Source organism: Choristoneura fumiferana, chromosome 25 (assembly GCF_025370935.1).
Source record: "Choristoneura fumiferana chromosome 25, NRCan_CFum_1, whole genome shotgun sequence".
In the NCBI taxonomy this organism is placed as follows: Eukaryota; Metazoa; Arthropoda; class Insecta; order Lepidoptera; family Tortricidae; genus Choristoneura; species Choristoneura fumiferana.
The window spans coordinates 12,876,376-12,897,381 of NC_133496.1; the positions used below are offsets into that span (position 1 = coordinate 12,876,376).

Genomic DNA, 21,006 nt, shown 5'->3' on the forward strand with positions numbered 1-21,006 from the left:
TCCCTTTAATCTAAAAGCTATAATGTTGTTTCAGGACGAATTCGCTCTGAACATTTACAAGATACTGTCTCTCTGCCATGAGGGTCAGTCTGGTGCTTTGGTGTTCCTTATCTGCCGGATTATTGGCAAGTTGGAACCGGCTGTTGCAGTCCGGTGAGTGTTTTTTTAAATGTCTTAAGTAGCGTGCAGTGAATATTTTTTGTTAAGCCACTGCCAACGCTTAGCTGCCGACAGGGGAACTTGGAAATACGAGGGAGAGACCTTTGCCCAGCAGTGGGACATAGACAATTGCTAAATAATAAAAACTCAGAGAATGAGAGAAGCGGGGGATGCCTTTGGATGTAACATTTTGCAGTTCCATCGTACAGTCGCCTTTAGATATAAGGTGGTCAAAAATACCGGCACATGCGCTCTATTAATTAGGTATAAGAGTTCATGTTCCGATATTTTTGATCACCTTGGCAGCTCCGATAAATCTGATAGCGACTGTACTCAATTTCTTCACAATTTTGTTTTTGTTAGATATACCGTAAATAGAATACACAAAGAAAACAAAAAATATACAGCTACGTACAGTCGGAGTAAAAAAAAGGTTCGTCACCTTAAGATCTATTTTCATTTGCTCAGTATGAGCGATAATCTGCTTTACCAATTGAGTATGACATACTGAATCAAACTGTCAACCTGCTAAACATAATCTTGTTTAAAGGTGACCATAGCAACCCTACCACTACACCTTGGCACTGACAAACACTGCCAACTAAATAGAACATTAATTGATTCAAACTTTTACGACGCTGTTTATTAAAAAGGTTTTGGTATTGATATGAAACTAGATGTATGTTAGAGGTGTATACTATTTTGACCCTTATTATCATGTCAAGTAAGTATAATTTATTATGCCCTTGTCTACTTAGTGCTTTGGTTTCAAAACGTACTAAGAGTCTATGACTGTATAAAGAAATCAATGTAATAACTGACGAAGGTTTTCCTACACTCCCACTGTACCTAGAGTCTAATCTTAATATGCACCAAGCTCAGCTATAGCGTACACAGCGAAATTTTCCAATGTACTCTTGAAACAGTTATTATCAACTTAGTTAGCGAATAATTTTTCGCTCAGCGTCTTTTATATTCAAGTCTGTAAAAACGAAACAAGAAACAAAGAAGACATTTATCCACTTTCACAGACGACACACAAATGTAACAGGTTACACAATTACACACAAATAAAACAAAAATTACAATCATGAAAATACACAATTCTAGAAGTGTTCCTGCTAAAGCCTGCAGCGCTGATTTTCTGCCAGAACCGTCTGTGTCTCACTCACTTTATTGTACAAAACATAAATACAAAACGGAAGTAAAAAAAACAATAATATTGTTCACAGTTTTGCAAAGTTAGCCATCGAACGGTGCAGAATATTAAGAGACATGCCAGTGGAGAGTATCAACGTGCAACTTACCAAAGAAGATGTGCAAGTAGCGTTGGAGATGCTGCAAAGGGAGAAGGTTCACGTTCGGTACGTACCTACTCTCTTTTAGGATGATGATGAAATGATGTTTTGCCTGTCCGTCCGTCTATGTACGTCCGTGCGTGGCTTAGCTAAGAGACTGTTAGTTCTAAAAAACTATAATTTTGCATGCTTAAATATATTACTCACACGGACTAAGTGGTAAAATGCCATTCTGGAAAGAAAAAAAAATACGCTGACTCCCCTACACATAAAGTAAGAATAACTTATTTCTCGTCTTTTGAAAACGTAGGTTTGCTAAGACCATTTTTCGATTCAGGCATCCATTCACCAGTTTTAGTGGAAAATCCATCCAATGCCAAGGCAATGATATCTGAAAGTGCTGGTAAACTAAAAGAATAAGATGATTACAAACGCTTAGTAGCTTGTAACCATATTTTCAAAATAAGTTTGTAACCAAACCGACTACCACGGCATTTTTATAGATGACTAGCTGTTGCCCGCGACTCCGTCCGCGTATTCGTTTATTGCTATCCCGCGGGAACTAAGTAATTTTCCGAGATAACATCCTATGTCCTTCCCCGGGATTCAAAATATCTGTACACCAAATTTCACCTAAATCGGCTCAGCGGTTTAGACGAAGAGGTAGCAAACAGACCAAACTTTCGCACTTATAATATTAGCGGGATTTAATTAATTTATCCCGTATCCAGATACCCCGCGCTAGTGATGGAACTGAACGCCCTAGCGTCGTCGGTGTTCGATCTGTCCCCCCTAGACCTGTCCCAGGATCGCGCCGTCAACCCCCAGTACATCACTACGACCAACGTGGACGACCAGTGGCTTGTCAACCAGATTAAAAACAGGTCAGTTTTTAAAATAACATCTTTATAAGCCTAAGTACACGTAAGTACACTTACGGCTAGTAAGTCCCGAACTTAGACGCGATTCATCGTTGTAATTTTTTATTTGACTGGCAAAAGAAAAAATATTCTCTGATAATGTACCTGACGAAATAAACATAATAATACTAATTACTGGCAACACATTTGCCGAAATTAAGACACGTTCAGATCCACTCACTATCAGTTCTGTGTTTTTTGTTACTTAATATTACTTTTGAAATGAGACTTTCAGAAAATCGCTTCTGTTATCATTAGTGTATACAATGATACGGCCGTTTTTTTAATTTTGTAACTTTTTTTATAATTTTCATTATTAACTTTATTTCTTTCAAATCTGCCATCAATTAAGATGATTTAGGCATAGATTCAACTCTGTATAATACAGTTTTTTCCAGTGTGTTACGTATAATACCAGAAATCAATACAAGTTTAATTATTCCACCAAATTTCAGATGTTGTCAGACCAACTGTACGTTGCCCAAAGTACCAAAGCAGAAAGAGCTCGCCAATCTACTCATGAACCTGTCTAAAGAAGAACTTACTAATGTCATGTCATGTCCTGAATTTGACAGGAAAATACTAAGCTCCTTCTTCAAAGTCGCCTGTGATAATTATCTAAGAGAATTCCTAAACGTAGTTTCTATTTGTGAAATCAAAGAACTAGAGAAAGACAATATAAGAGAGCAGAAAGAGATGATCAAGTTACACGAAGAAATGACGTATTCCATGGACAGCAATAAATTGAATGTGGTTAACAGTCTTCAGGTCTTCAAAAACAAAGACAAAGAATCGAAATCACAATTTTTCATACCAGTTGATGAGAGAGAAAAATTTGGGAATCTAGAATTGTCTGATGATGATACTGAATTGGTACCGCCTCCTGTCTCTGAGTTGTACGAAGTGGCTGTAACGAGTCTGCATAAGAGTTTGACGGAAATAATTAGATTATTCCCTAAACAAAATAGACCGCTGAGTCAATCAGAAAACTTCAATCTTACTGTGGAACAAACTATAGATAAATACACAAGGAGGTGCCACCAAGTGTTTCAAGATAAATTGTTCTATCAAGAATTCCTAACCATCCAAACAATTTTGAAAGGTTTCTTGGATTCAGTGCAAAGGACTTTGAAACTTATTGACGATACAGATTGTGATTTGCTCGAGAAGTGTTTAGAAACTATACTTCCTTCTTCTTTAGCTAAGAGTATTGCCATATTTTCTGTGATCTCGCTGCAGTATTTGACGTTTTTGATTAAGAACAAAAAGTTGGTTGAAAGTCCTGTTAATACGGATGTATCGTTTAGGGCCAACGTGACAGTTACAGATGACGTTGTTGTGGACAGTGTCATAGTTTTGACAGTTGATAATGTGGCCGAAGCGTTGAGCTGTAAAGAGATTTGGACGGGGCTGAATTTTGACAGTAACGTCAATAGAACGCAGTCAGCTATCAGTTGCTTGTATGCCATTGTAAAATACCTAGTCAAGGTAGGTGATCATTTCCTCTTTCATCTTAGATCGAGTTTAGCTCGACGTCTTTTGAGATGTTGTTAGTGCTGTGTGCTACCCTACATTTGACGGTAGTATAAAAATGGCGATGAAAACGTGGGTAGTTTTGTGCCGGTATTAGTTTCGTCAGGTAGTCGCGCGAGCAGAGCGGTGTCGCGCAGTGCGCATGTTGCAGCAGCCGCCATGGCGTATGCTCCGGGAGGAAGGGCTACAAATCCCGAAACATATCGAGCTGAAATCGATTTAAGACGTGAGTTATCTGGTTTAATGTCACTTATCTTCATATTATTTTTACAGGACACCAAACCAATAACGCTGAAGAAATACATACATACACTAGAAGAAACAAAACCGGACATAATTATAGTTGGTGACAAACTGGTCACACTCATAGAGTACTGGGAATCGAACTTCTATACCAACGGAGAGAGCGAAGTGCTCGGTAAATGCTATAGGAAACCAATTGAGAAGTTACTTATTAGTTTAGCTAGGTAAGTTTTAGCGCCATTATGTCCCACTGAAAAACAGCGTTGTGGCTTGCCGCAACATTATGCTGAGTGGGCCCCAATTTATACTATTCGATGTTTTTTAATTATTATTTCTTCCTAACGTGTTTTTTCTGTGTATCGAATATGTGTAAATAAATGTCTCTCTCTCTCTCTCTCCATTATGTTGAATATATAGACACGCGGCAGCGAGTCCAACTAAGTTCGAAACAAACTGGCGACGCAGCCGTGTGTATATTTATTTACATGAAACATTCCGAACTATGACCTCTTCACAGATCGAAACCTATTTAATATTGATACATTTATTCAAGCTATAGCAATATACATGTACATTTATTTAAGTCCCAATCTTGTCTAGAACAAAAATTCATGGATGTAGCTCAAACAGTTATTGATATTATTAACGTTTAAAACTGGCATTTTTTGACTGACTCACAGACTTAGCGATTAAAAACTTAATCCACTTCCAGATGACCTTAAGCTGTGGCTGTGGTATACGAGTAGCATGTAGTACAATAGCGCATAATTTTCGAGATATTCATTATTTAATAAAAAACTCAAGTTGTATAATCTCAAGTCTAACACACCCTAAGGATGTGTGTGACGTATACAGTTGGGCGATAATCTGCTTTACCGATTGAGTATGACAAATTGCGTTAACCTGTCAACCTGCTAAACATAATCTTATTTAAAGGTGGCCATAGCAAGCCTGCCATTTCGACCAATAGCGAACTAAGTAGATCGATGTTGATTGGCCGTGATATCTCTATAGAGACTGCTGTTTTAACGTTGCTATATATAGCACATCGTTCGATGTCGGAACAACTCGTGAATTGTCGTTTGCTTACTCTGTTTCTCGAATTGGGATTGGATTATCTTTCTCACTCTTTTAACTAAAGATTTATTCACAAGGAAGTACTAAACTTAATTAATTAATTTTGTTCAAAAATAATATTTTGTTAAGATACATAATTGGGCCTATGTTGATATAACATTATTTACTCGCACTATCGTCAGGAATACGCTGTTAAAATCTTTCGGGTTATTAGAGCCCACGGTGTAGGTATACCTATCCTCGACCAGCACGTCTCTGGTGGAAACAGCTGAGCGGAACGAGTCTAGACAAATGAAGCGTTTCTATTGGTTAATGAAAAATACATTCTTCGCAACACATCTCTGGTGGGAACGGCGCCTTAGAAACTTGATATTTAGCATCAAGTAGACTTTAAAGCCAAGTTTAGACTTGCCAGAAAAATCGTGCAAGTTGCATTACATTGCGAGGCCGTAAAGCCAACGAGTTTGTAGTGGTCAGTCGAGCGCCGCAAACCCGGCTGAAAGTTTTTTTTTTTTTAATCGGCTTCATTTACTCATTAATCTACCTGATTGTCCACGCGAGCGAAGCGGCGGGTAAAAGCTAGTAACTGAATACTTTTACTGTACTTAAGTTTTTTTTCAGACTTGACATGGTAAGCGATATGGCCCTTATTCCGCCCATAGCGTGGGGGTCTGTCGAGGTGGTTCTGAAGAAAGACCAGCTGCAGAAGATTGACTTGCCGCTGCAAGCTTTGCAGGACATGGACGTTTTAGAGGCTTTCCTTTTTAGGTAAGAATACATTTTGTTTATTTATACTCTTTATTGTACAAAAAAGAAATAAAAAAAGTGCTAAGTGTATAAAGGCATAAGACATTTTATTCGCAGTTTTTTATATAACTAATTATCTAACCGCACTTATTGAATACTCGTAAAACATATAAAATGGTAAAACCTAACTAACTTAGATAACATTGTCATTTCAAAGTTCATATTTTATCTCAGAAATGGCTGAATCGATCCCAATGAAACATAGCTAAGAACCGCAAGGACACTCACTTTTAATAAACAGCATTGGAGTCAGTCCATCAGTGCGTACGCTACGAACAGACAGACAGACACTGGCGTCGAACTTATAATACCCCTTTATTGGGTTAAAAATTTAAACTACTGATAATGGAGTAACTATGCACTTAGTAAAAAACAATTAATTCAACATTTATTAAAAAGTAGTGTTAATCCCACTAATCTGGTGCGGTATACTCGTAGTAGCCTTAACTAATTGAATCCAGTAGGGTTGGTCTTGTTCACTTCTCCCGAGTCAATCCTGTATGACAAACTACAGAAAATATGCTTTATGTTGATTTCAGAGTGAACCTAATAGGCTGGTCGTCGAAGAAGCAGTTCGAAGAGATATGGGTGGGGCTGCTGGGTGCCCTGCAGGGGAACGGGGGGCACTGGGCGGTGCGGGGGATCACACAGCTGCTCGTGGCCACCAGGAGCGCCAGGCACGTGCCCCGCCATCTGTGCCCCACTAGCGTCGGGTGAGTGATGGACGGAATGAGGGCTATCGTTTTTTGTCTCACTAGATGGCGCACTGTTGCGTGAGGTTTTTAAGTGTGGCTTTCAGAGTCTGTTATTACGGGCGTGAAAACAAAGTTTAGATTAAAATCATATTTAAAACACCTTAAAACCGTACCATAAAAATATCCATGCAGCAACCACAGTGTTGCTTAGTCCCGTTTTGTTCGGAAAAAAAGGGAGGACAAAAGTTTCCAAAAGACAAAACTGTCTCAAAATACACGCATTGCCCCGTAACGCATAATTGCCATAATTAATTTCAGGTAATGCAAAATATTCACAAAAAAATTCTAACTATAAATAAACCCGCGTAGCTCACCCAAAAGCTATGAGATTTGACATTTCGGAGACCTCACGCTACACTAGCGCCTCTAGCGGCGAATTCATTCGCGATAGCCCTCATTTAAAAACGTGAGATAGTTCTGTGGCGAGTTAAACGCCGCACATGTGTCACGCGAACATAGAGCGCACCTGTATTTAGCGAGCGGATATTACGGCGCGCGCGTCGACTAAGTTCGGGAGATGCGCCGCGTCCAGCTTCGGCTGTGTTCGCATGGTAACTAACTGCCTAACTGCTACGTCATTCATCATAGAAACTACCTTCGGTCATGCCTGAATTGGTAAAAATACAAAACAATATAAATAGGATACCTAAATAAAATACAGACTAATTCATGGGTTATCAAACCTCAACGCAACAATAACCTGGTGTTATATCATGTTTTACTCCTAACCACGGTGTGGTCGAAACGTCGAGGTTAATATTACTAGCGTGGTAAGTTCCGTGTCAAAAAAGTCAAAAGACTATTTCACAGGATGAACAATAGGCAATTTTACAGGATACAGCGTCTCCGAAACATACTAGTGGGGACGTCTTTCTACTGCCAACTGGATGACATCAACCTGGAGCGGATCCCGTTGCTGAAAGATGGTTACCAGGGTTACCACGCTGCTGAATACAGTTCGGACTATCTTAAATTGGCTGCAGGTAATTAGTTATGGTCAAGTTTTCAACCAGTGCGTCCTACACGTCATGACATATGGAGCTGAAACGTGGACGCTCACAGTACGGCTAATCCACCTCTACAAGGTCGCTCAGCGAGCTATGGAACGAGCTATGCTCGGGGTTTCTCTGAAGGATAGAATCCGCAACGAATTCTCAGAGAATTAGTAAGTTGAAGTGGCAGTGGGCTGGTCATATCTGTCGAAGAACCGATAACCGCTGGAGTAAACGAGTTCTTGAGTGGAGACCGCGTCTTGGCAAACGTAGTGTAGGACGCCCTTCGGCAGGTGGAGTGACGATTTGCGAAAGGCTGCTGGTAGAAGCTGATGCGTCTAGCCGAGGACAGGGCGCAATGGCGCTCTTTGGGGGAGGCCTATGTCCAGCAGTGGACTGCTATAGGCTGATGATGATGATGAATTAGTTATGGATGCATTGGTTGATCGTTATTTATTAATTGATCTACAACAGTCTTCCATAATTCTTACTTAGGCTGCGGTTTTTGCGTGAATGTAATTTTTTTGCTGGTGTTTCATTATAGGCCTTATAAATAGGCTCTAGTGCTCAGCGAGCTATGGAGAGAGCTATGCTCGGAGTTTCTCTACGGGGTTTCTCGAATCAGAAATGAGGAGATACGTTGAATAAGAAGGGTCACCGACATAGCCAAGCGGATTAGCTCTTTGCAGTGGCAATGGGCAGACCATATAGCATAGAGAATAGATGGCCGTTGGGGCCGAAATGAACTTAAATGGAGGCCGCGGATCGGCAGATAGGACATGGACCAACCAACCAGATGGACTGATGATCTGGTTAAAGCTGCAGGTTACAGTGGATGCAGGCTGCTTCCAAGCAAAGTAATTGGAGGTCTATGCGGGAGATATATGTCCAGTAGTGGACGTCCTATGACTGATACGATGATGATGATGTTGATGACTGTGTGTCTCTCAAAATTTTGATTTACTGTCGTTTGGTACAAATGGAAAATGGACAACTCTAAATTTTACCACAGAATAAGTACCTAATAGTACAAGTACAGAAGGCACGTTACTTATGATGATTGGTTTTTTGGAGTCTCTTTGTATTTTTTATTTCAACTCCAAATTTGTTACTTTTACGGGTATCCCGTGAATCCATATCGAAAATACAAGCTGAGACATGGATGCACAGAAAAACCAGAAAAAGAGATTTGATTGCTTAGTAGCGACATCTCGTCTGGGTGAGCGGTTAGTTCCGAAAGAATGTGACGTCTCTCGACGAAACTTTGATGTCGCTAGTGCTGCTGCTTAAGTAGCATAGTAGAAATAAGCAACCTGAGATATGTATGCATAGGAAAAATTCGTGTCTAGATTCCTGTCCAGCAGTGGTGTAGGGGTTATAGCACGCAGCACGGATTGCTGAGGACCTGGGTTCGATTCCCAGTGCTGGTCTCTTTTTCTGGTTTTTCTCTGCATCCATGTCTCAGTTTGTATTTTCGATACGATACTTATGCCTAAACGTCACTTTTGTATGGCAGTGAAGCTTCTGTACTTGTGCTATTACTTATTCTGTGGTATAATTTCGAGTTGTCCATTTTCCATTTGCACCAAATGACAGTAAATCAAAATTTTCTAATATTGTGTTTAATAGGCGGCGGAGTTTGCGTGTATTGTACTTACAGTCGAGTTCATAAACTTGTGAGCAAATATTTGATCAAAAATATCTGAACACGAATCTATTGTTAACGGCGTAGAAGCGTGTTTAGATATTTTTGATAAAATTTTTGCTTACAAGCTTATGAACTCGACTGTGCATGGGTTCATATTCATATTATTGGTTTCATCATTTAATTGTATGTACGGTCAAGGACTTTGAGTCATGACCCAACACGGTACCTTTATAAAGGAAAAGTCATTACGATTTTCCTTGTTAATGCGATGTCACCGTTTACTGTGAAATGGTTCCATGGTAGCTCATGAATTAAATTCATTGATCGCACCTTAAAAATCTGTGTCCAAATACTAAAAAACCTTTTCCAGAGATTGTAAATCACGCCCCATACTTCGCGAGGAAGGAAGTGCGGCGAACGCGAAAGAACAAAGAGATTGACGTCAACAGTTGTTTGCAGTTGCTGATGGATGTGACGTCACAAATGTTGGATCCTAAGGTCAGTTTGTGATGCTACACTATGAAAAGTGCAAGCGTGAGTGTCTGTAAGGGTCTATGTATGTTTTTTTGGGGTTGAGTCGTCTTAAGGGTCAAAGACATGGCCCTTGCTTTTGTTTACTGGTTTTTAGTTTTTAATTTTGTTTGAGGTGCTTTTTAGGCCATGGTTGGGGAGGGAGGGACCAGACAGTGCTGGACTCTCACCGGCTTAAAAACCCGGCTGCAAAATTCTCGAGCCACTCCTTGAAATCACTTTGAATCGAGCAAAATTTTTATTCTAATCCTACCGGCTGCGCCATGTCGTGATATAGCAACACGTCGTCACTACTTTTAAAAGAGCTCGTATCTCGGAATTCATTATCATCCGCAAAGACACAAAAATTACATAAAAAAAGGAATCCGGGATATTTGAAGCTGAAGTGTATAAGATACACACACATACTCATATTCACAAACTGTCGCATTAAAATGTGTGTATATCGTCGGCAGGCTCCTACCGGCCTGGCGTGCCGCGTGTCTCTCCTCACGAGCCTCACGTACTGCAGCGACGTGTACACGGACGCGGGCCAGTGGCGCGCCGGCGCCGCCCAGCTGATCGCGCTCAGCGGCGCGCGCCACGCCGTCGCGCAGTACACCACCGCCGGGCGCGCGCTGCTGGCGGCCATGCAACGCGCGCTCTGCGTCGAGAGACATGACACGCTGGTACAGTGACCCCGCACGTTACAGTACACCCACGGCCTACCCTGCTCCGACACTCACTGACCATGGATGGGTAGTAACCTTCCTTGTTCCATCACTCTATCGTCGTGCAGTACAGCACCGTGCGCCGTACGCTATTGGCAGCCATACAACGGCTGTGCGTTGAGAGACATGACACGCTGGTACAGTGACCCCGCACGTTACAGTACACCCACTGCCTACCCTGCTCCGACACTCACTGACCAGGGACCATTGGGTGGGTAGTGACCTGATTCGCTCCATCACTCTGTCATCGTTGCGCAGTGCAGCACCGCCGGCCGCGCTCTGCTGGCAACTATGCAACGCGCGCTTTGTGATGAGAGGCACTAATTACAGATACCCACAGCCCGCCCCTACCCACGCTGAGCCACTGGTCACCCTGCTGACCTGTGAGTCCCCAATCCCCATGATACGCAGCATTGCACAGCCAGCCGCGCGTTGTTGGCGCTGTGCGTCGTCAAGAGGCATGATGCGCTGGTACAGTGACGTTACAGTTATAGATGACCCACTGCTCACCCCTCCATCGCTCATTGAAAGTGGGATATAATATGCTCTGGCCTTGATAACTATCGTCTTTCTCCAACAGGAGCTCCCAACGATCCACCAGAAGCTGCTCAAGTCGCTATCCTCCTCATACGCGCCGCTCCGCCAGGCCGCCTTGCAAGGCTGTCTGCTGCAGCTGGGAGGCGCGCGGAAGGTCCAAGCCACCGGCTACCAGGAACTGGTCGCCCAGCTGGACCAACACGTGCGGCAACACCTGTTGCCTGGTGCAAGGTTAGTATGAACACCGTCATCATCATTATCATCATCATCGTTATCATCATCATCATTATCATTATCAAAATCATCGTTATTATTTTTCTCTCTTCTCCTATTTATGTTTTTACTGTGTTTTTGTTGTGATGTAGTGTGTTTTTGTTGTCAATAAATGTTGTGAGTTTGAGTTTGTTTGTTATCATCATCATCGTTATCATCATCATTGTTGTCATTGTCTTCCTCGTCGTCTTCTTCGGCGTTTCCATCTTAGTTGACTTCTTCGTCTTCTTCATTGACGTCGATGGTACCAGCTGGTCGGATAGATATTCCATTACATATGTAGATATTCCTATCATGGTATTCCCTTTGAAATGAATGGTTAATTTATATTTATTTATTGCAGAATATCTCTATACGAGCAAAGTTTGTACTGGGCGGTGCTGTTTACGCTGATTGAACTGGGACACCCGGACCTTATCAACTTGGCCGTTGATTTCGTGCTCACCAGACCACGGCACTACTGTATCGACCTTGTTGTAAAGGTAAGAATCGAGCAAACTTGACCTAATACTGCATTTGAGAATTTAACGGATAAGTCTCTTCAGTTAGCTTCAGATTCTTTGCTCTCCTATCTACAGGGAGTCTCTGGCCAATGGCCTTTAAATTCAAGGTTCGATTCTACTGGCATAACTGAGCTATTTTTGGTCTACAACTTTTTTTAAAAATGATTCTGTTAATAAAAAAAATCTTACAGATTAAATTTAATTTTCAATGTAAGTGTGCTATACAATGCAATACAGCTTAGGTATTGATAAATGTTTATCAATGAGATGTCAAATAAATGCAAAAAACTATTTCAAGGCGGGGGCTTGAAATAGTTTTTTGCATTTGATACGGGGGTACCAAGTGACAGCGATAACACCGCCATGTCGCCGCCGCTGATTTTACGATTAAACTTTGAGGATCAATCATCATCATCCCAGCCTATATACGTCCCACTGCAGGGCACAGGCCTACCCTCAGAATGAGAGGGCTTGGGCGGGCTTTGAGGATCAATAAATTATCTAAATTAAAGTTATTTGAAAATATTACAAAACAACCTAGCTTTACAATTAGAATCGAACCTTAAATTAAAAGCTCCATGGTCAAAGACACCCATACTATAAGGTCTAAGTGCAACTCGGGGCAGAATCATTTTTTAACTTGCAAATATTAATTTAGTATGTCCATTGCGTTTAAAAAGTAAAAAATTACTCGTTATAATTTTGGAAAGGGCTTCTAAAGCCGGTAGGGGCAGCACTGTCGCGATGCGCGTGGCGCTTGCTGCTTTATCGATCTACGTTCAGTATAATTATGTCAGTTAGTACAATGTGCACTCCGCTAGATGGCTCTGCGTGCGTTAACAAACACTAACGGTTTTACAAAATATTACTCATGGTACTGTCTAGGAAACTGAATCGCGTACCAGGGTGGAACCTTTTCATAATCAATTTCGCTGTGATTTCTTTGGCAGGTGTATTGAATGTCAATATGACATCAGTAGCACAAAGGTTCTCATGTTACAAGCTATGTGTAATATTTATTACAGGGTATAGCAAATACAATCCGCCAGCAAGTACTGCCAAAGGAGCTAAAGAACAACGTGATAGAAAAACTAACCGACAATACGAAGAGGTATTCAGAGCGCCATGCTCTTCAAATACTCATGGTTCATCTTTTTTCTGGTTAGTATGAATTTACTATACTAATTTAGACGACCAGATGGCGTGGTGGTTAGATAACCTGACTACAATGCTTGAGGTCCCGGGCTCGATTCCCGTGTCGGGGCAGATATTTGTATGAAAAATACGAATGTTTGTTCTCGGGTCTTGGGTGTTTAATATGTTTTTAAGTATGTATCTATCTATATAATTATATTTATCCGTTGCTTAGTACCCATTACACAAGCGTTGCTAAGCTTACTTTGGGACTAGTTAAATTGGTGTGAATTGTCCCGTGATATTTATTTATTTATTATTATTTATATAAATAAAAAAGGTAAAGTTTGTGGGTTTGTAAGGTTGTAGGGGGTAATATCTGGACCGCTATTTTGAAATAAAAATTCAAAAAACTGAACCGCCACAAAAAACATTATCTTATCGGACCTGCTGTAAAAATTTTAAAGTAGTCTGATTCAACTTTCTCTTTTCTTTCCAGCCGACAGCAAACTCTTAAGTCCGAAGCTGACCTCGGACGTGTCAAACATGGACCCAGACATCCTCATGAACTCCATGGAACGCATAACCCTCCTTTACAAACTTCTCCGCAAATCGAAGCAATCCGAAACAAAGCAGATAATTACGGACGCTCTGAAATACTTCTTGAGGGAAACTCTGCCGCCGGCTGCGACTTTGAGTCGAGTTGTCATCGAGTTCCTTGAGACGTGCAAGGATAGTGAGAGACAGAAGATGGCTGTCATAAGCGAGAGGGAGAGGGCGATAGAGAGCGGGGTGTTGAACGCTGAAGTTGTTTTTGAGGTGATTTTTTTTAACATCTATTCCGATAAGTAGTTTTTGTTGTAAATTTTATGTTTAATCCAAGCTTTTTTGCTGAATGCACTTACATCGTTATTCGATATCCTAAGTTGGGTTAATTAATGAAGTATGTTAAATAAACGTTGTTAAAAGTAATATTGCACAAGGTCCTACCACGCAGTTATGCTCAGGCTTTGATTTTAACATCATCATCATCCCAGCCTTTAAACGTTCCACAACGAAACACAGGCCTCCTCTCACAATGAAAATGAAAATGAAAAGATTTATTCGGGACACACACATATAAATAATAGATACAGAACAAAAACATAATAATAATAAAGTGAAATAAAATAAAATGAGAATACAAAATACAAAAAAATAAAATAAATGAAAATAATTAAAAAAAATACTTATATTTATGTGCCCGAAATGGTCCCGCCTCAGCATAAAATGCGGACTCCTTTGGTGGAGCCAGCGCTGGTCTTCCGGCGAGACCATTTTAGACGGTCACCATGTCGTGTCGTGCAACACAGCCCTACGCGTTACGCTGAACGCAGCTGTTGTGCCCGAGTCGGGCAGCGCCGTCTGGCGGCGAACAGCCGACTCAAATATACAACTAACCAAAGAGAATAATAACCACTATTACGTCAACCAATTATGCAAGGCCACAATGAGAGGGCTTATGCCATAGTTCCCATGCGGGATTAGTGCGGATTAGGAACCTTACACACACTATCAAATTTCTTCACAGGTTGGTACATTCTAACGATGTTTTCCTTCGTCGTGAAACTCGAATTAAATTTCGCACATGAATTTCGAAAAAGTGAAAGGTTTGCCCGGGTTTGAACCCACGATATTCTGCTTGAGAGGCCATAGGTCGAACCAGCACGCCTTAGTGATTTGGTTTTTATTTTATCTTCTTAACCTGTTAAACTGTCCCACTGCTGGGCAAAGGCCCCCCTTATCCCCCCCTTCGATTTTAATACCCACACGTTTTCTCTTCCAGGTGTTCGAAACTTCAATTACCCAGGATCAGCTGCCCGTCCTAAGCGGCTGGATCTTCGAAGCCTTATGCCACTTATTACAAGGAAAGATCTCTTCCAACCTACTCCCTTACGCCTTACTAACCCTCCTAGTTTCAGCGAGTGCACACAAGCACATACGTAGAATTGTACCTCTATGCTACTACATATTAAAACTGGGCTTCTATAGATGTTCTCAAATAGATAACTGGGGTGTTTTCAAAGATTTTGTTGGTACTTTAGATGTTAAAATGTCCTTCACTGATAGAAGGTTGTTGTGTATAGTGGCGAAGCATTCTGGGTTTAGTAAAGGCCAGTTGGAAAGGTTGAAAGAGTTGTGCAGTGAGAACGCTTGCTTAGGAGATGTGGCGCAGTGCTTAGATGTGGAAACTGGCTAAGAGCGTGTCGGATCTACACAAGATATGATAGAGATAAAACATTTTTGAAACGCGGAAACATTATGTAACTTGCGAAGTTGATGATAAACTTGGACATTCACTTGTAATGAGCATTTGCGAATGTTACTTTACAGCTAAAAGTTCTCAAAATCAACAGGAGCGTTTTAGCAAGCATTCGTCCGACATCACGAATAAAAACATTTTTGACGAGCATGAAAAAGAAAGAAAAACATTTAATCGTGGCATTTACAAAGCAGAGAAAAAAGAAACACTTATGAAAAGAAAGTTTTGTCACGAAATGGTCCCAACTCAGCATGATGTCAACCTTGCGGCCGACGCTGGTCTTCCGTTGGAACCATTTAGATGAGTTCAAAGTAAACACCAACAATGAACTCGACAGCTAAAAAAAATTTCTTTTAATTTTACTGGAGCGTTCCCTAGAATAATTGGTTAAATGTTTATAGCTATGTTTCGCTCTATGCTTTGTTCTGGTTCAGAAAAAAAGGACCAGTATAACGTCTCGGCAGCGTCCTTGATATGATTATCTACGCCGGTTCGGTACACAAACGCACGATAGCGCTCCCTACTAACTGTCACTCTTCAGTTATGTATTTGATAAAGTCACACGAAATTTAAAGTAGGGAAAGGATTAGGAGCTTTAGAAAATTATGGAAGGAATGGACTTTTAGTGTTTAACAAAAATGCATTTTACATTATTTTAATAAACCACAAAACGTATTATGTTTTTAAACGGTTTTATTTAGCTTCATCGCTACGTGTTATACTGTTTATATCGTATATCGTCGTGACATTAGGTACGTGATAACTGCGCGTGAGTCCCGCACCGACCTTACGTGACCGCGGAGCACTCGCGACTGATGTTTGCCGAGCCGAGGTATGCTGAGAATTCGTGGTGCGTTGGTATTCGCGTTCCGGCCGTTTGTATGAAGACGTTATACTGTTCCTTTTTCTGTAGTGTCTGTACGCCATTGCAGAAAGATTAATTTCGAGTTGAATGTTGGTCATGTATAGATGACCGTGGCGTGTAAGGCATTCCGTTGGCTGTCACGACTGGATGTCTCTGGCGGTGAAGATGTTAATAACGGCGAATATTAGGTAGATGTTCTGTTACAAGTGAATGATCAAGTTTATTAGAACCTTAACGTTTTTTTACCAAGCTAAGTCAGATCAGAACTAACTGTGAAGTTAAACAGTGAAGTTGGTTTAATAATTATTTAAAAAAAATTAAATTATATTAATACACATTTATTATCGTCGAAAACAGTCTACTTAATGATTACTAACAAAAAAGTAGCGTAAGTATATTTTAAGAAACAACTGTTTTAAAGTCCAACCGTTAGCTCCTATCGCGTGTTAAACTATGTATAAAAATGTAGCAGACATTTTTGGCTATATTTTAACACGTTCACTGTCCCCTTACAAAATGTCTTGACAAAGTCGCAGGTCCAAGTGTGCTTGGGGGCTCTTGGACAGGGAAGGTGTTAAATAATGATTATATATGTATAACGTCACTAAGATAGTATTTAAAATCTCCATGTACTATGTCACATACAGTAGATAGAGTCGTTCATTATAGTACAAAATGAAATGTTAACAAACATGGATATTCGAATGAATTAACTAATTATAATTTGGCAGTGCCTGGGTAAAAAAAAATTACTCCGTCAGTTGACAGAAAACATTAGTCACGTTATTTTTTCTTTTGTCAGTCAAACGAAAGTGACAAAGACGAAGCACGTCGAAGTTAGGAGGTAGAAGCCCGTCGCGCAGTGCTAAAAAGTTTTCATACACTCGGTATGGGCGTCACAAAACCCAGAAAATTGTATGAAAAAATTTAATACATTTTGAAAGAAATGGGTATTTTTTTTAATACGCGTACACATCTCTTGTGTTAAATATAGTAAATTTTACTGATGAAAATAGCTCTAGTGATATAGCAATATATTTTTTAAGAATATAGTGCACATAAATAAAAATAGAGTAAAGGCTTTCTTAGCATAATACACAGAAGATTATATTATTGATTCAGATGTTATTTTGCGGAGGTCAATCAAACTAAACAGAGGAAACGATCTTTATTTGTAATCAATTTTGTAAAAAAATACTTTGAACTATCGTACGAGATGACAGATATACAAAGTCAAAGTCAGTTCTGTTCAGCGTTGTGCGCGTGTTGCGGCAGTTGCATTATAAGCCTTCTGACAATTTTATACAAAATTGCAAACATGAAGTAACAGCGACAAAGTAGTAAAGTGTAAACATCTTTGTCCTCGCCTGTACAATAGGCATTTAGACCTTCGCCCTACGCTCTCTTGATGTGTACTGAGGCTGACTGAACTAGCATGACAAATACAGTCAAGGGCAAGATATCGACACGGCCAAGTTGCAAAAATATGTATACGCGACTCTATGCACTTAACATTAAGGCCGTGTATACATATTTTTTGCAACTTTGGCCGTGTCGATATCTTTGCCTTGACTGTACAAGATATATAGTGAATAAAATATGTACCTATACTTACGCGACTCTATGCACTTAACATTAAGGCAGTGTATACATATTTTTGCAACTTTGGCCGTGTCGATATCTTTGCCCTGACTGTACCTATACACTTTTGCGAAGCAGCCTTTATTCTGTCTGTTAAATTAATACACAAGTGCTTATTATGTAATTGTAAATTGTGATATAACCTTTTGGTTTTAAATGAGGATTGTATGTGGTACTAATTGGCAAACTCTTAAGTTTAATACACACAATATAAAATTGTCCCTAGCTCGGTTTATGCTAGTATTGAGTTAGGGACAATATTTTATTAAAAAGTACAGCTACTCGCTGTGTGTCAGCATTCTAGTTACTAGCTCCAGACATTTGCTAGTAAGACTGCATTTCCACCAGAGATGTGTGAGCAATGTGTTTGTTATGAACCAATACAAACGCTTCATTAACCTATCTTCACACAGCGCAGCTCTAGTGGAAACAGCTGAGCGGAGCGAGGGTAGGTAAACGAAGTGTTTCTATTGGTTTATAACAGGGATGTAACGATGTGGGTTTATCGGAACCGAAAGCGGAACCAGATATTTTCAATTTAGTTTATCGTAACCAGAAACGGAATCGGAACCGAAACCGGAACCGGAACCAGAACCGGAGCCTGAGTGATAAGTGGACGAGATGTTAGTGTACCACGTGGCAAGCGGCGCGATGAGCGAATGACTGGTGTAAACCTGTATGTTATTGATGTACGCCGTTCAAGTTTGGCCGGTGCGCTAAGCATTGACATCCGATGTACTTCTGTGTCAAAACTAACAGAATCGGAACCGAAACGGATGTGTAAAACCACACGGAAGTTCCGACTTAACGGAAACGGAATCGGAGCTCCGTAACATCCCTGGTGTAAGCGCAACCTAAACTAACAATTTCATTCAACCACTTTCAGTGAAGATAGAGAGCTGATTCTGAATGTTGTATTATTTGTATATTTTATGGAGAACAATTAATTATAAAATTATCGTTTATCGCTTCTGCAAGGAGTAAATTATATTGACATTAATATTTTGGATGCATTTTATTTAATCACATTTAAATTAAGTATAAGTGAATTATGAAAATAGTACAATAAGTTTTAAAAGGAAGTATACTGACGACCGAACAACCCAGTGGTTAGAGAACCTGACTACGAAGCTCGAGGTCCCGCGTTCGATACCCACCCGGTCGGGGCAGATATTTGTATGAAAAATACGAAACTTTGTTCCTGACTTTTGGGTGCTCAATATCTATTTAAGTATATAAATCCGTTAACTAGTACCCATAACACACGATTTGTTTAGTTTGGGACTAGGTTAATTGGTGTCAAGTGTCCCGTGATAATTATTTATTTATTTATTTACGAGTACCTTGGTTCTAAGGGGGAGGCCTTTGTTCAGCAGTGGACGTCTTCCGGCTGGTGATGATGATGATGATGATAACCTTGGTACAAGTATTTTGTGTAATTCCCCGTGTTGAACCAACTATAAATCCAATCCTAAATTCGATTTTAATCCATTGGAAAACAGTGCTTATCACAATGATTGTCAGTCTAATATCAATTTCGGAAATGACGGTGACGATTTTACAAATTTTCACCTGTTCATAAAAGTAATGACGAATTTTATAGAGTATACGATAGTTAAAAGAATTGAAATAAATTACAATTTAAATTCTTAGAACTACATACCTATACGAGTGGTAAGCTATCTAGATGATTAAAATAAATAGATACGAGAAGTTTATTTAATCTTCAAAGTTTGAATGTTTAATTATCTTGTAAGTTGCCTAAGTGCTTTCGTGGTGGCCTAGTGGCTAGTGGTTTGAACAATAACCTCAATAGGTGCCTCCTTTTAGTTTTTCGGAATCTATGTGAGAAATTTCATTTGAAATTTACCACAAGCTTCAAGGTGAAGGAAAACATTGTAAGGTAACCTGTCACACCGGCGAAGAAGTATAATGGAGTGTGTAAAGTTTCCAATCAGCACTGGGCTCGCGTGCGAATTACGGCTCAAGCCCTCTCATTCTGAGAGGAGGCCTGTGCCCAGCATTGGGATGTATCCGGGCCGGGATGACGATGAAAATTGACGATTGTCGTATTTGGTTTAAAAAAAAGTTAGAGGACACTTAAGAACACCTACTCTCGTGGTGTTGGGATGAAAAGTAGCTACCTAATATTATGCTCGATCCATGCCGTGTGTGTGTGCGATTGATGCTCGAATTCCACTTACTAAGTTTCATTCAAATCCGTTCCGGGAAAAAGTAACAAACATACACACGTACCTACATTCACAAACTTTAGCATATTAGGTAGTTTTTCGGATATTAATAAAGAAGAAAGGAAAAAGCTGCGTTAACCTTTGTACGGTCGCAATCAAATATTTTTCGGAGCGGCCAAGGTGATCCAAAATATCGATACATAAACTCTAATAAGTACCTTAAGGGCCTACCCGAGGTTTTCATCGATTTTTGAAAAGTTTTGAATCGTATCCTACTTTTGCACTGCAGATAGAATTATAAGTCAAACGGCTATGGGTTCTACAATCTTTTATCTCCATTTTTGTCTACCGGATTTTGAAAAAAATGAATACTTAATTTTGTATGACTTTTTTAAACATTGTCTGAAAAACACTTATTTTGTATCTCTATTGACGTGAAAGATCTAACATTTACGAAATCTACATATTTGGGTTCGTCTTTGACGTCTCTAAAAACTGGTCGAGGGTTTTCATTTGAAACTAATTAACACAAAAGTTATGACGAGAAAACCAGTTTTGTTCAACTGTTATGCCAAATATCTCGAAAACAATGAACTTTGAAGTAAATATGGGATACTATATTGCTTAAAGCCGTTGTTGTTAATATAATAAGCTACAAAAAACATTAGAAAACTAAGGAATTCAGATCGAAGGCCATTGGGGCATGGGATCTTAACAATAGAGTGCACGTGCCGATCGTTTTGACCAACTTGACCGCTTCGAAATATGTGATGGCGACTGTACGATTGACGAGCGAAGCGAGGAGTATCGTTAGTATGAATTGTGACCACAGCGCACGAGCCGAGCGAGCGAAGCGAGCGTGCCGCGGCAGCGGCCGGCGAAGTGC

The 21,006-nt window shown here is 40.1% G+C and overlaps 1 protein-coding gene across 1 annotated transcript in view; it reads left to right on the top strand.

Annotated features, from left to right (window-relative positions):
- Nucleotides 1-17,753, top strand: part of htt (huntingtin) — an 86,253-nt gene extending 68,500 nt beyond the window's left edge. Inside the window, 15 exon segments of the mRNA XM_074107384.1 lie at nucleotides 35-153; nucleotides 1,392-1,523; nucleotides 2,189-2,341; nucleotides 2,833-3,865; nucleotides 4,184-4,377; nucleotides 5,852-5,998; nucleotides 6,577-6,750; nucleotides 7,627-7,775; nucleotides 9,803-9,930; nucleotides 10,419-10,631; nucleotides 11,254-11,441; nucleotides 11,827-11,965; nucleotides 13,012-13,147; nucleotides 13,620-13,939; nucleotides 14,946-17,753. Coding sequence (XP_073963485.1) covers nucleotides 35-153; nucleotides 1,392-1,523; nucleotides 2,189-2,341; nucleotides 2,833-3,865; nucleotides 4,184-4,377; nucleotides 5,852-5,998; nucleotides 6,577-6,750; nucleotides 7,627-7,775; nucleotides 9,803-9,930; nucleotides 10,419-10,631; nucleotides 11,254-11,441; nucleotides 11,827-11,965; nucleotides 13,012-13,147; nucleotides 13,620-13,939; nucleotides 14,946-15,359 — 3,639 coding nt within the window. The 3' untranslated portion in view covers nucleotides 15,360-17,753.
- The last annotated feature ends 3,253 nt before the right edge of the window (nucleotides 17,754-21,006 follow it).